This window comes from Excalfactoria chinensis, chromosome 5 (genome assembly GCF_039878825.1).
Source record: "Excalfactoria chinensis isolate bCotChi1 chromosome 5, bCotChi1.hap2, whole genome shotgun sequence".
Classification (NCBI taxonomy): domain Eukaryota; kingdom Metazoa; phylum Chordata; class Aves; order Galliformes; family Phasianidae; genus Excalfactoria; species Excalfactoria chinensis.
The window spans coordinates 31216028-31231879 of NC_092829.1; the positions used below are offsets into that span (position 1 = coordinate 31216028).

Genomic DNA, 15852 nt, shown 5'->3' on the forward strand with positions numbered 1-15852 from the left:
TTTTATTTATTTTCAGAAAAGGTTTTGAATTTTAAAAGTACTTAAAGTACCACAGTGAGGGTGGGTGAGAATCTGTCACTTGTTTACAAATACAGATTAAGTGGGTAGACTGAGATCTTGTGAATCTCTTCACCCAGTTTGTGTAATGAGACAGTTGGCTGTATGTTTCTTTAGAGTTAATAAGCAGTTTTTAAACAGTTTCTAACGTATAAGTTGCAGGGTTTTTTCCAAGTTAGAATGAGGGAAGATTTGTATTCACAGTAGAATTTCTTGTTCATGGATGGCGTAGTTCAGTCATCTTAGCTTGCTGCAGAAGTGCTAAATGACTTCAGTCACCACTGAAGTGGAAGAAAAAGTGGAAGAGTGGAAGGAAAAACTTAGTGGCAGCACTGAATTCAGTTGGGGCTTGGGAAACAAAAATGCACAAAGCAGAAAATGATCTAGAAAAGACTTCGACTGCAGAACAGAATATACAAATAAATCATTATAAGCATGCAGCTTCTAGCCCAAATGCATTTCAGCCAGTTTATTTGCTGCATGGTTTCTCCAACAGAAGACTTCATATAACTCAGGCCTGTACTTTCAGTGATCTCTAATACCTTGTATGAGAACATTAAGGGGAATTTAAAGATATTTAGAAATAATATTACATTTTTATACCTTGAACTTGAATGTAGACAAGTTTGGTGGCATAAGGGTACAAGCTTGATACTCTGAGTTTGCATAGACAACTTTAAATTCCAGGTAAGAGTTTATTCTGAAAAGCAGAAATAGATCACTCTGTTTGGTATTTGGGTGAGGAATATCATGCTTCATTATTCCTTATGTTCAATCTGCAAAAGCAAATGAAGACTTCAGAAAATGTGGTGCTTTTCTAGTGTGTGCTGTGATTTCCTTCCCCACACACTTGCCTCTCTTCATTCGTTCCTCTACACCCACATTTTCTTAGTTGATTTTCCTCAGTTTCTACAGGGAATAGATTTGCAGTGGGAACGTGTCTTTTTTTCAGCTGACACTCTCTCTACTGTCTCCTTGATGCCATGTTCTCTGCTGCTCTGACAGTTTGCATTAGATAGTCCATCCTGCTTTGCATCATGCTACTGCTGTTTGAATTGCTGATGTGACCAACTCCTTTGCTCTGAACAGGTTGTCTCCTGGTTCTGATGTCTATGTGACGGTTTCGTCCATTGCATTAGCACGGTCGCAACAGTGTCGCAATTCTCCAAGCAACTTATCAACCTCAAGTGAGACAGGCTCTGCTGGGAGCACATACAGACAAAAATCTATGCCAGAAGGGTAGGCACCAGTCTACTTTCGTATTCTTTTTTTAAGCAGTCTTTTGTCTCCATTCCATTTGTTGTAATGTATGTTAAACTGAGGGAGTGCTTACACAGGCTCCTGCCAACTGTTCTTTAAACACATTAAAGCATGTTTGTACTCAAATACAATTGTCATGCCTGTTGGAAGTCACATTTTAAAATCCCTTGCTTCCACCTTTTCCCTTCATGCCCTAACTTATCTTTGTCATCCCAGTCCACAACAGAGCTCAAGTTGAAAGCTCATAAAGGGACATAGTTATCTCTCTAAAAATCTAAATTAAAGGTACTGGTCTCATGTTGCAAATTACTTCCTTTCACATATTTAGATTCTAAGAGGAAGTAAATAATAGGTTTGGGGCTTTGCAGTCTTTGCTAATAGTTGAAGCAATATAGTGGTGACTCCAAATGTGTAGGCGCAAAGGTGCTGAATAATACATAGCTAGACTTTTTTTTTCCATGTATTCACAGTTGCCTTATTTTAAGGCACTTTCATCCAACTTTCCAGAACTCTCCATACTCTGAAGTGATCCAGTGTTAATGTAAGGGGCAATTTGCAGAAGAAGTTAAATCTGTATAATTTTCAAAGAGCACAGAAAGAAGCAATAAATCAAGCTTCTCTGAGTAGGGGAAGAAAAATAATTGGTAGTAAGAGAGCTATCTACCATATTCCAAATTACTTCCTGTTGAGAAGAGAAAGGACAAAAGTGCTGATAGTTCACACTGTAAAGCTTTCGTGTGAAGTCTTGAGTACATTGCTTGTCATTGTGTGTAATTAGTTCTATTTTGCATCTTTTATGAAGTAGAATATCTTTTTATCTATTAAAAAAAATGTATCACATAATTGGTGAGATTAAATGTCATATCTGGGAACTGCTTAGCACAAGCTACTGTTCTTTTTATTTGTTTCTTTAAGCACAAGCAACAATCTTTTGCCTGCTTAAGTGCCTATGAAGGAGTAATATCCAGTATCAGCCCAGGGAATGCTTTTCAGGGCATGTATTTGAACAAGTGTTGCTCATTGCTCCAGAGCACTGAAGATTTGTCCTCCAAGTATTCTCCTTCTAGCCTGGTTTTAGTTATTCAGAGGAAGCTATCTCTTCTCTGTTGCACATGTTCATGACAGCCTTTATTTGTGAGACCGTTACATGCTCAGGCCATTATTTAAGTTCATGGTAAGGTCCTACTGACATTAGGAGATTTGCTCAAAACCCGTTCATCTTTAAGCAAATGGAAACGTGCACAGAGCTCTGCAGCTCAGAAGAGCACTTTAACTTTTTTTCTATGCTGCATACTTCTGTCTCATTCATTCCAGCAGCAATTGTGCTGTCTTCAGTTCTGAAGAGCAGCTTGTATTCTCAGTATGTTGTCTGCTCTTTCCAACTACATCATTTGCTCTAAGAAGAATTGCTGCCATAGGTCCATAGACCATCACAACCATAATATCATTTATAAATATCATTTATATAACTCCATTGGTGTGACTTGTCAATTCTGTTCTTAAAGGAACACACTTTTCATCTCATGCTATCCTTCTACACACTCAAGACCTCCCTATAGAGAAAGCATGAAAAATATCATCAAGAATGAAACTTTCCCATGCCTCAGTAAGCAAAGGAGCATTTGTCACCTTGCTAGGAAATTCATTACAGTTCTTTGTGCATCTTCTGTTGAAACGCGTATGTGAGACCAGATTCCAGGCAGCCCCGCAGAGGTGTCTGCTATGCCAGATAGAGCTGGTCAGAGAATAACCCATATATATGGTTAACTAGGGGAGAGATAGTAGCATTGTTGAGGTGTCAGAGTAAGCACTTGGCTGAAGAGAAACCGTGGCCTGATATGAAGTTCCATGTGCCCTTGGTATGCCAATCCTTGTGACTTCCCAGTGCAGGAAATTTCATCTACAGAACCTGTGTGTATGTTTCTTTCTCAATGATATGACTGATTTTGAACAGTTTGTGAAACTTAGAATGACTGGAAATGTGGGTGTAAATTCAACCTTTGTCAGACATAATAAGAGCAGTAATTGCTGCCTCTTCTACGTTTTGGTCCGTATTCCAACTTACATAGGGATAATAAGCCAAAACTTCAGTGCCTTCAAGAATATCAAAATGGGTCTTGATGTATGTTTATTTCATATACTCATCCTGAGTTTACATGAAGCTATGTACATGTCATGAATGGTAGCAGAATGTAATGGAAATACTGAAATAATGAGTTTTTAAAAGAAACTGTATATTAAAAAATGTGTATTTAAGCCATTTTCCTGTTCTTTTAGTCCATCTTGATTTCTACTTAGTATTCAGATTCTTCTCTACAGACTGATGGGCTATATATTTAGTCAGGATAGCATGTAGCACCACCTGCACTTATGTTCAAACGGCTCACTTCATGATGTTGGATTTTTATTTGTTCATTTATTAACATATCTTGCTTTTCAAGCAGTAGAGCAGTGGTTTTAATTAAATAAAACCAGCAATATGATATTTTTCTTCATCTCTAAAAGTAGTTGCACATCATAGCATATATCAAATGAAAAAACAACTCTGTTCAGATATAGGAATGTATAAGCTTTAGGTAAGAGAACAATGTGTGGAAAGTAAAATATGGATGCAACTTGGTCAAACTAAGATTTCTTTGGGATTTCTTGGGATTTCTTTCATATACTGGTGTCAAGTTACTTCATAATGAAAACACACTGCCCACAAGTCTTAGAGGCTTGGAAAGTACCTGAGATCAGTGTTTAAAGTGTATCAGCATTTAAAGTACTGTCTTCAGGCTTTTTATGCATTTATTGAATTGGTATTGAATTCATCATATTGAATTTAGGAATTTGATTAAGTGAACTTCTAGGTACAGTGTCTGTGGAACTTTAATAGATAAGGAAAAGCTTTATCCACATAATGCAATTTCAATTTAAAGTGTTTGTATTCAGTGAGCAGGTGTCCCAGATGTTCTTGACCTTATTTTTTTCAACAAATCATATACTAGCTATGCCAGGAGAGGTGAAAAAAGGGTCATGTTTGGCTAAAATTTGACCCAAGGTCAAATTTTGATATTTTGGAGCTATGCTGGATGTACATTCGTATTCCAGCAGCTCATCTTTAAAGGCAGGAGTGTGATTATGTTGCTCTGAATTACACAGTCTTTCTCTGATGAGTTCTTTTGTGTTAGTGAGTTGGAAAACTTTCAGATGGGATCACTGCACTGACTTAGTTCTGATAATTTGGCAGATGTCATTTTTGTATTTGAGGTCATGCAGGAAGCCTGTAGCTACTAGTGTGAGTAGAAATCAATTTGGGATGTTTTATTTTCTGTTATTACGTTAGGCACTGACAGCTAGAGATAATGCTTGATATACAGAGTATATTTGTTGGAGTCCTTTTGGGTGTTAAACTCTGTGTCTAATTTGGGTTGTTTTTTCTTTCTCCAGAGTATGTATTTTTATTTTTAAAGAGAAACACATTATTCTTGAAGAATTCTTAATGATTGACCTGCTAACTCAGAACTCAGCTATTAAGGACAAAATTATAATTCTTACAGACATGGCATATAATGTCTTATATACTTTGGTCGCCTTTGATGTTCTCCTTGAAGGAGGAGGTTGTTCTCCTGGATGTTACTTTTGCCCTTCAAAAATCCCTCTGACTAATCTAACAGAATGTTCAAGTCTCATCAAACTCACTTTTATTTTGCTTTGCAAGCTTCTTTTCACAGCAATAGACGTGTGTCCCTGCTTTCTTGCTGCTAGATTTAGTTTTTGCTAGTCAACTCAAGCTACTTAATGATCCAAGAACTTTACATGAGAACTCATACCTCCCAGGTTTTGGGAGTCCCTAACCAATAGTCAGCTTTGTAACATCTTAAGTAAAATACTTTGCGGTATAATATTGCCCCAGATAAATCTGTGTTGTTTGAATCTGTGTGTGCATTACTCAAGCATGGCCATAATAGTCTTTTACTTGGAACCAAAGAAAATGGAAGAATTGCCTCAAGGAACTTCTGGTACTAATTTGTGCTAGATCCAGGGTAGCAATTTCTAATTTAAAGGGATCCATCCTTGAAATCCACTCCCAATAAATGCACCTCATTTCTCTATGTGACTTTAGTCCAAACTTTCATGTTTTACTTGTGGTCAGTTTTTGTAAGGTGCCTTGTCACCTGTCTGTGTAAACGAAAGCCTGTAGTATTATTCCTGGATGTTTTGGATCTAGTTTTGACTTGTATATACTGTGTAATCAAATGTTCTTGATGAAAAATGCTCAGTAAAGTAATGTATACTGTTTATCTTAAGCATTAAAGGTACTAAATAAGTCCTGAGCACTGCCACAACAATTAAATGGAAAAGGAATCATGCTGTGTGTCACTGTGGCCTACAGTTTCACATTGGCTTCTTATAAGTGTTCTTTTTTTCCTGTATGTGAGATCTATGCATGTTTAAAATCACTATCTGCTTTGTTTTTGGGGTGTTACAACAGGTTTGGAATTAGCCGTAGATCCCCTGCTTCCATTGACAGGCAGAGCACGCAATCAGATACGGGTGGTAGCGGCAAATCCACACCCAGCTGGCAAAGAAGTGAGGATAGTATCGCTGACCAGATGGGTAGGTAATTAATTCTTTACAGCGAGCAAGCCTTGCTAACCACAAGGTGACTTTGGTAATGCTTCTCTTCGTGCAGAGGGAGAACCCTCTTAAGCACCGTGTCTTTGGAAGTTTAACCTTGTTCATCAGGATGAATAATTAGATCTTCTGCATAAACTAGCTTCTGCAGTGTGTGTCCTTGAGACATATGAATATCACCTGAAGAAGAACTCATTTCAGTTCTTCATTTGGCTATGGGACTAAATCTACCCTAATGCTTTTACTTTGAAACACTTTGTCCTTTTAGAAGCAGTTGGGTAGGCGCACTTATTAATTTGCCTTGCTCTTGAGGACTTGGTTGACCTCACCTGCTCTCCCGGGTGACTTAACTTAGTTTAATTTTTTGCTTAGTTTGTCTAACGTGCTTGTGATGCTCCCTTTCAAATGGTGCTATATAAATGCAAATTGATTGTTTGATCATTGAAGCTACAAAAATAACGTGTACAAAATGAAAAAATATATATATGCAATTAAAGTCTAAATAGTAAGGTAAATCTATAACTTGGTAATCGCCTTCCACCACTGTATACATTTTCATTGCACTTGGCAATTAAACTGTCAGTTGAGAGAATATATTAACTATATGAAACAGCTGGGTACTAAGGATTTGCATTGTTAAGCCTTCATTTGGAGTTTCTGCACATAGACCTTTTTCCTACAGCAGTGGCTTAGCTTGAATGGATACCAGCGAGGCTGACACCAGTGGAATTGTTGTACTATCTTCAAAAAGCATTGGTCCAATGTGATGAACATGGTCAAAATTGCTAGATTGGTTTTTTTCCTAACTTTATTTTTAGCATGGGTTTAACAATTCAGTTCTTCTTTCCATCCTTCTATGTACAGATCATTATGCTGCATCACAGCTCTTTATTTGTTTTATCTAAATCAAGTTGTGATGAAAACAGAATAAAGTTCAGCGAATTTAGCAGGAGTTTGGTAAGGGAAATGTGATCTTCAGGTTCTGGAGATGCACTTTGTTCGCATACCTTCACAACATCAGTGAGCTGTTCCTTATTATTGAAACCATCTGTCAGTCCCTCCCTCACAACTCCCCCCATACTTCTTCTCACTAAAAAGCTGTGATTATGCCGATCTGCAGTTCTCATTTGACAGAACAATTTTTAATCGCATATGTTTTGATACTGTTGTGATGGTAACGACACATGTAAAACCGATTCTTTCTTCAGCATTACTTTTGCAGACCAACAGTTGGTGTGTTGATGCTGGCACTGAGAAGAGCTGCCAGCAAGATCTGTTCTAAAATGTCAGGAGTCACCATATTAGCAAAATAAATAAATAAGGCCAGAAAGAGCAGGAAAATTTGTGTGGTAGATGAGATGGCTCCAACATTTGGCAAAGGCTGAGAAACACGCTGAAGTATAATCCCTGTATGTTATCTCTTGTGGATTGTCCTGCATTCATAGAGTGCCAATTGGAAACTGTATCTCTGACTGCAGACTTTATAGGTCTGAATCTAGGTGAAAGTTTGGTTCAATGCCAAATAAGCACATTTCCACTTGGGATAATCAGTATCAGGGTAAATAGGGCATTAGGTGCAGTGAACTCACACTCACTCCTTCCTGCCCACTCTTAGCTACAGAAAATCTGTGTTCTTTGTGCACCAATACTGCTTGTTACTACTTGCCACAGGAAATCAAGTTCTTTTCTTAAAATAGTCATTTTAAAAGCTAGTTATGTTGCAGATCAAGATGAACAAACCATAGCCGTGTTGTGGAAGGCTTGAAAGAACTGCTAATAACAACGGCTGCTGTTAAACACATACTCTATTTAAAGGTGATATTTCTAGAAATACAAAGTATTAAATAAGCACAGGACAAGAATATCATCTATATAAAAAGCTGAAAATAAGTTTATTTTGAAGTACTGTTCTTCTTCTCTACTCTGAGAAAGCAGTTACGGGGCCTAAAGGGTGATCTGAACATCTTCTTGACCCCCGTAGTTATCTCCTGGGGAAAAAAAGTAAGCCTAATTGGCAAAGGGCACTTCTGAAATTGTGTATATAAGTTGAGTAGTTTGATTTCAGTCCATTTTTTTTTTAGTAGGTTGTGAACATCTGTGCAGTTTCCACATTCACAACAATCAATTTTTACAGGAATATTGTGATTTCAACACAGTTTGCTATTTCTGCAGCTAGAAAATATTTACTTAGCTCACCTTAACTTTGACAGGAAATTTGTAGTAGTTCTGCTGAAGAAAAAAACGTGTGAATTTAAGCCGTCACTTTTGACTTTTGTTATTGTCCTGCCTTGCATAGAATAATACCACGTAAGGAAATGCGATCTTTTTCTTCTAATCCTGTCCTCAGGCAACATGCATAATGATGTACAATGCCAGTACATTGTGAATATGAATGTTGTTCTTTTCTAATGTTCAGAGATATTGCTGTTGGACAAGGAGGGTGTGGCTCTGCTCAAAGTTGTTTTATAAAAAGCCAAGATTTTGCATTTTTCATGAAGTCTTGCTGACTTATGGTAGGCAAAAATGGGCCCTCAGTTTCTCACGTATGTTTTGTCTCATGTATAGTTTTTATTTGGAATGAATTTCACTTTGGTTTTCAAAGTCTTTGGCTAATGGTAGCAGTGGGAAGAATCATGGTGTAAAACCAGAGTGCACGTTTTCTTATTTCTTTTGCTGCATAGGCTTTTCAGTACATTGTTGTGTGCTGTATTGCAGAACCAACATGTCATCTCCCAGCAGTATCAAAAGTACTGCCATCCTTCAGAGAGAGTCCCAGTGGAAGACTGATGAGACAAGATCCTGTGGTTCACTTGTCTCCAAATAAGCAGGGTCATGTAAGTTATCCTGAAAAAGGAATTATTTAATATTTTGCTCTTGTTTCAGAAGCTCTTCATACCAAATGTATTGGTCAAAACTGTTTTTAGAATGTCAGTTAAAGACGGATGGGAAAGAAAAAGAAATCTTCAAGCCCTGTCCTGTGTTAAACTTTGGAGGAAGCGATAAAGCAGATGTTACTTCCTGAACCTTACAGAAACTACTCATGGCGTACTAAAATATTTATTAGTTAATAAGTTTTGCTGACAGATGAACAGCACTTTCTTGTCTGTTATCTTGTGATAAGGAGAGGATTTATGGGAGTTTACAAAGCTATTTCTGGGCTTCTCAAGGGAGACATGAAGTTGACAAATACACTGTGCATTGCAAGACTCAGAAAGCTGTTGAAAAGCTCAGAAATCTGCTTCTTTGAAACAGACTAGAAGCCTTGCTTTTCTTTAAGTTTTCTCCACTTTCCTCATCTGCTGCAAATATTAATTCCTTTCTGTAGTCAATCTTGCTCACTGTTGGAAGAGTTCTTTTGAAAGGTCCACTAGAATCTGGCTGAGAAGTCTCTTATTTATATTTAATTTCTAAATGGCAAATTCTACCTTTCTGTTTCAATAGTTAAATGTGCACATCCTGATTTATATACAGAGGGACAGATTAACTGCAGTAATATTCATGAATTAGAAATCTCTTGAAAATTATTTAAGTCACTAGAACCAAAGAAAGAAAATGCTCTTTAATCTGCTGTTCGTTATGCCAGATGACTTGGTTGATTGTCTTTATGATCAGCTAAAATATAGTATTGTACTGACTGATTACACTCAAAGTATGAGTTGCATTTATTTAGATCTTTCATTAGTTCTTGTCATTTGCTTCTGCTTACTAGCATTCTTCTTTGAATGCAATTTGCAGTGGTTTTTTTAGGTTATTAATTCAGAGCAATGTTCCTTCATTATATTAAAACAAACAAAACACCTGTCTTCCTATTCTTATGAGTTTTTATATTTAGATTGACTTGTTTTTCATGTGATGCATTCGACCATATAATAATGTGATAGCTACTTCATTAGCTTGTGTGCAAAACATAACTCTGGATTTACTGATGCTTACATTCTTCTCATTTAGTCTTTGTTATTATAAATCTTTGTTATGTAGACAGATGGATGAAGGGAGTGATACAGTTACTAATGAAGAGCAGTAACATTAATTTGAGATAACTAGATCAACTTCATATTCCTCCTGTTTTTCTGTCAGTTCTTGATGTAGTATAATAGCAATGTGGATACTGAGATTTCCTCCTCTGGGTATCAATCCATTCTCTGTTTTCTCTCTTTTCTTTTCTAGTGAGAGTAGAAACAGTATCTAATCTTTGATATTTGATCAGCTCATTTCTCTTTGGTAAAATTCTGCCTGTAGGCAAAATAGAAAGGGTGGTTCTAAATGTCCTTTCTGTCCCTCCTGTTATTTTGGAACCATCCCATCACCAAACAAGTTCATTTCATAATGGAGAAACAAGTTTTTCAGTTCTTCATATTTAGATGGTCAGAACATAAATGTGTTTGTTGAATGGAAAATAAAATTAAGAAATCAAGAGGGATATAAATACTTGAAAGGTGAGCTACTAAGCAGAGATGTGTATAGCAAGAAATTCTTTCTGTAATGGGATATTCCACAGATGCCCACTATGGAACTGAAGGCATTCACTTTCTTCATAACAGCTGGCTGTAACCAAGAACAGAACACACAACCCAGCCAGAAACTGCCATGCCCAGATGGGACAAGCTGCTTTCTTGCAATTCTGCCTTTTTGAAAGCAATTTACAAATAGTTAAATGGCATTTCAGTGATCCTTTACAAAGGATGGTCCTGCTGAGGATGAAATAGACCTACCTACTGCAAAGGGGTTGGAAGAGCAATGGTGGTTTTTCCCTGCCTTAGTCTTTTGTTATGCAATTGTACTGTTGAAATAATGTGCATTTTCTGTGGATCAGTTATGTATCATGTTCTAAAACACTGGACTCTTTAAATTAGAATATATTTAATTATAGTAGTTACAGAACAAGTCAAAGTTAACACAGTTCCATTCGTTGCATTGGTTGGGCCATGGAATTATATCTGAAAGAAAACAATTTGGAGTATTTTATGTCAAAATTATGAACTACTCTGTTTTTCTCTGCATTGCTGAAACATGGTTTCTATGTCCCTGTGAAAGCATCTTTTGTGCTCTAAAAACAGAGCAATACTCTTTGTGCTAGAATGAATTTTTAGAGTTAGTCTACTGATTGTATCTATCTAGTACCTGAAGGTAGAGGAATTTCTACTGTACGGAGGGGACTTTAACCGTTTACTACTCTAATTCCATTGCCGTAATTATGAAGTAAACCTACGTGGTTGGGATTTTTCTTTATTGTTGTTTCTTCTGTAGTCTGACAGCCACTACTCCAGCCATTCCAGCAGCAATACTCTCTCCAGCAATGCCTCCAGTGCTCACAGCGATGAGAAATGGTATGACAGTGGAGAGCGCACTGAATCAGAGCTGAACAGCTACAACTATCTTCAGGGGACTTCAGCTGATAGCGGCATAGATACTACTTCCTATGGACCCAGCCATGGCAGCACTGCTTCTTTGGGAGCAGCGACATCTCCCCGCACAGGGCTAACGAAGGAAAAAGTGACACCACTGTGGCACAGCTCCAGTGAAGTGGTCTCCATTGCAGACAGGACATTAGAAAAAGAGAGCCACATTGACAGAAAAGCCGAGTCTTCACTGAGTCTGGATATTCACAGCAAGAGTCAACCAGCCTCCAATCCTCTAACAAGGGAGAACAGTGCTTATAGTCTTAGTGATGCTGTCTCACATACAAGGTAATTTTCACTTCTTACAAGATTGACACCTCCACATTCATTTTTGCATACTCATTCGCTAGCCTGAGTTGTTGTTTAAGCAGTTGTTTAAGTTGAGACTTCTATTTGACCAGTCTATTGACCAGTGTTTTGAAAGATCTTACTGTGCAGAAGACTTATAAATTAAGACCATTTTTAGTCTTTGCTTCTGCTGCTTCATCTAACACTAAGAATTTTCTTTAACAACATTTTCCATGCTACTGCTATTAAACAAGACAGACGAGTGCCTGATGTGTTTATGAGAAATATTTTGCAAGACCTGCAGTTGGTATACAAATTAGATCAGTTCCTTTTAGTAATGCACAATTTATTCTGAATTTCTTTTTTAGTCTTGCAAGTGTGTGTTTTGGATGTCTTCTACTTTTTTAATATAAATCTTTTTGTTTAGAATTCTGCTTGTAGTCACTGTGATCAGTACTGAGTGCAAGATGCTTGCGAGCGCTGGCATATAGATTTTAATGTCATTCTGAAGCGATCTGTGGGTATGACATATTACTGTCACATTCTGTTTTCCATTAGTTTTGCAATTAGTAAAGTTGGCTATGCCAAGTACAGGTATAAAGCACCCGAACACCTTAGATGGGAGTTACCCACTTTACAAGTTCATTCGAGCTGCTAGAGGCAGACAATATTTTACACTGTTTATCTAACCTATTTCCAAAAAATATTCAGTGTACATTTTCAATAACTCTTGTTCTGTAGCTTTTACAGAGATTGACTATTGCGTTTTGATTCTTTAAGGGGGGAAGCTTGAAGCGTTAGTTGCTATTTGTTTTGAGCAAAGCAACGTTTAGGCAAGGGTAGATGTTTATCAGACAGTTTAACAGTTTCTTCTACAATAGCTGCATATGGAGGTTGTCATAGAGACTGCAGTGTAATGAACAGTCTCCATGTACTTTGTCATGGTGATTCTTACTAGTTATCTATTAATGGTGGTCCCACTCTGGTTTTCTGTCTCTTCTGGGTTGACTGTTTTTGGCAGTAAAGTTCATGTTATTCCATCCAGGTCTTTGAGACAGGTGTTTCCAATAGCTACACATGCATGGAGGACTTGAGCAGATCTTCAGACAACACTATGGAAGGCAATTTACATAGAATTTAGGCAACCTTACCACTTGCCCCTTTATTGGAGGTAAAAATATGTGGTGGTTATCTACAGTGTTATAAATTTTATTTTAAGACATGCATGTTTATATCTGTTTCTCTTTTGATGTTCACTAGAATTTATCAAATGCCCCAACAGTACTTGTCTGAATGTAACTAGCAGCAGCATTATGCATGTCTTCACTCTTCCAGCTCTTATCTTCTCAAAACACGATGTTTTCTCTAGTTGACTTAGTTTAATCTGATTGGTGTTTCTGCAGTGACACTGAAGTGATTTTCTACATATTTTTTTCAAGCTAAATAAAAAGGCATTTCTTGTTTATTTAAGGATCAACAGCTCTTCACAAAGAAGAGAGGTTGTAACATTTTGTAGAGTACGTGGGACATGATACCCATGCTGCAGACACTGCATCCATATTGTTTATTCTGGTGGAGACAGACAGACTGGCACGAAGATGAGAAAATATGTTTGATACCTTACAATAAAACAAAGGCACAGTCTGGACTGATCAGCTTCTGTTTTGTTTCTCATTGTGTCCTCAGTTTATGGTTACGCACAGAACAGCAGTGCTGATCTGAGGAGATCCTGGGTCTGGCTGTTTGCTGGCTGATCTGGGTGGATGGGCAGCGAGGACATGGCAAAGAGCAGGCAGGGGCTTGTTAACCTGGCACTTCTAGGTGTAGCCACCACTGCCTGCTTCAAGAAGGAGAATAAGGGATGATCCTGAGAAAGCTGCTTTTGGTGAAAAATGAACAGCTTAATTGTTGTCTCTCTGTCAGTTTCTAAATTGTTACCCTTTGCTGCTTCTCACCTTTTAACTTTTGGCTCATTCGTGCCAGAACACCTGCGACATCTTTAGAGTTGGGTTTCTGTGCAAGAAGAAAAGGAATTTGGCCCTGAAAAGAACTTAGTGACAAGAGAAAAGAAAATAGCCACAAATTAGAGTGTTTGTGTCTATAGAAGACAGGAGCAACAATTAGTGTTATGATCATTTGGTGGTACGTAAAAGAACTTGTACCTGAGAATTGGTGGCAAAATGTAAATTATAGTGATTAACTTTTACAGCAGAGCTTTTGGCTGAGTTGTTACTTCTCCACCCCCATTCTCAAACTCCTTCCTGATGATTGTGCAGATTTCTCATAGCATCTCAGGAGAACTGCATTATGTAGGCCAGTAATTATACAGAATCATTATAGCTGAATGTCATTAAATGAAGCCATATGTGCTGATGGCATTAATTCCCTAGGAAAAAATAAATAAATCAAACTTTCATTTCCACCTAAAATGTGAGGTTTCTTACATCCCTTTTAGCAAAACTAAAATTATGGATGTTTCTAATCCAATATAATTTAACTACAGTATTTTTAATACAGTCCAAAATGATGAAATAATATTTTACTTTTATGAAAGACTCAACTGAAAGTCTTGCAGATTGATCTGAAATTTTCCTGAATTTAATCCTTCCTGTCTCAGTACTACAGTTGGGAAGTGAGAGACCACCAATGACAAAAGGCTGTCTTCTCTCTGTCCTGGGACTGTGGACTGAATTCCTTCCAGATCTAAGCAAGCTGGTCCAGCTGTCTGTTACAGTATTCATGCTTCCTGCTGTCAAGCACTATATAACTCATCATCACTACCGTAGAGCTTCAGCTCCAATTTATTCTAGGATTTATCCAAAGCCTTTTGCTCTCCAAAAAATGCTCATAGTTAACAAGTGTATCTCTTTCTGTCAGTATGCTATTGACTTGCCTGTGTTTACATGTATGAAGAAAACTCCAGGTATTTCCACAGTTCTGCATATAGTTCCTGAAGCTGTATATCCTCCCAAAATGTTATATCGTAAAACCACAGCTCAGAATATTCTGCTCACGTTAAAGAAAAGTATATTAAAAACTGTATGCTAATTTTCTTGCTCATCCGCCAGACTGCTCTTGTCATGTATTATACATGACACATATTATAATAAATATTTAACCAATAGTGCTTATAATATGCAGTATTTTTATACAGTATTACATATAGCAAAATACAATTATCAAACATATACATTTTAGATATACATATCATGTGGAACATATTGATTATCATTTTGTGCCTTCTTTGCATAGTAATATTAAGGGTTACCAATACCAACTTACTATTAATTTTTATCTTTTTTTTTTTTCTCACAAATAACATTTCCTTGAGATTGGCCCAGTAAGATTAAAGTATTTCCAAGTGTGATCAGAACTTTTTTCCCTATGCTGAGGCAAAAGAATTCACCAATTCTGGGATGTCTTTAGAAGGGGATAAATATTAAGAATTTAAAAAAACACAACTTTTTTCTTTAAAGCTGTACATCTTCCACAGATCTTGCTGTTTTAATTTTGCAGTGGTGATGCCTCACAGATGGGCTGTTTTGCTCAGCATATGTAGGAGTTCTCTTTTCGGTATTGAAAACAGAAAAGAGAAGGAGGAATGAAGAGAAATTTACTGCTTCTTCCTCTGGCTCCTATTTTTCCCTGTTTTCTTGCTATAAATTGTTTACTTACCTGAGTTATAAATAAAGACTGTGGTGTGCATCAACCAAATATATGGGATTGGTGGACAGAAATACCTCTTCCTTTGCTTTCCTAATCTGCCATTTTTTGTAAAGGTCTTTCAGATGTACAGGTGAGGAGGGAAAAAAAGAAAATAAGATAAAGTTATTATCATCTGATCCATGTACATATGAGGAGATGCGTCTCCCCTCTAACATGACTGCACTGCCATCCTCGTGTTCACTAGGTGGGAGTGTGGGCAGCAGCAGGCAGTGCTGTTTGAGGAGGGAAGCTTGCCGTCGCTGCTTGCTAAATCCACATTACTTAGCTGTTGGGACTTCATGTCAACCATCTGAAGGTGAAAGGTATAGTTGAAGGTGACTTCAGATGCCATCTGTTGTCAGTAGAGAGGAAAAACTGGAAAGCATAATTCTCCCTGACTGAGATACCTGATTGAAGGTGAGGAGAATTACCTGCAAGGGTATCTCCCTCTCCATTGGCTACAGCAGGAGACAGACAATTGGTATAGATTAGATAACCTATTTCTGTAAGACTGAATGCAAGT

At 37.4% G+C, this 15852-nt stretch overlaps 1 protein-coding gene across 6 annotated transcripts in view; it reads left to right on the forward strand.

The window, feature by feature from the left end:
- Positions 1-15852, forward strand: part of SIPA1L1 (signal induced proliferation associated 1 like 1) — a 187249-nt gene that overhangs the window by 156821 nt on the left and 14576 nt on the right. For all 6 annotated transcript variants that reach the window (XM_072339363.1, XM_072339362.1, XM_072339367.1 and 3 more), the window contains 4 exons: positions 1147-1296; positions 5795-5919; positions 8653-8771; positions 11185-11624. In XM_072339363.1, coding sequence (XP_072195464.1) covers positions 1147-1296; positions 5795-5919; positions 8653-8771; positions 11185-11624 — 834 coding nt within the window. The remainder of the gene's footprint in view (positions 1-1146; positions 1297-5794; positions 5920-8652; positions 8772-11184; positions 11625-15852) is intronic.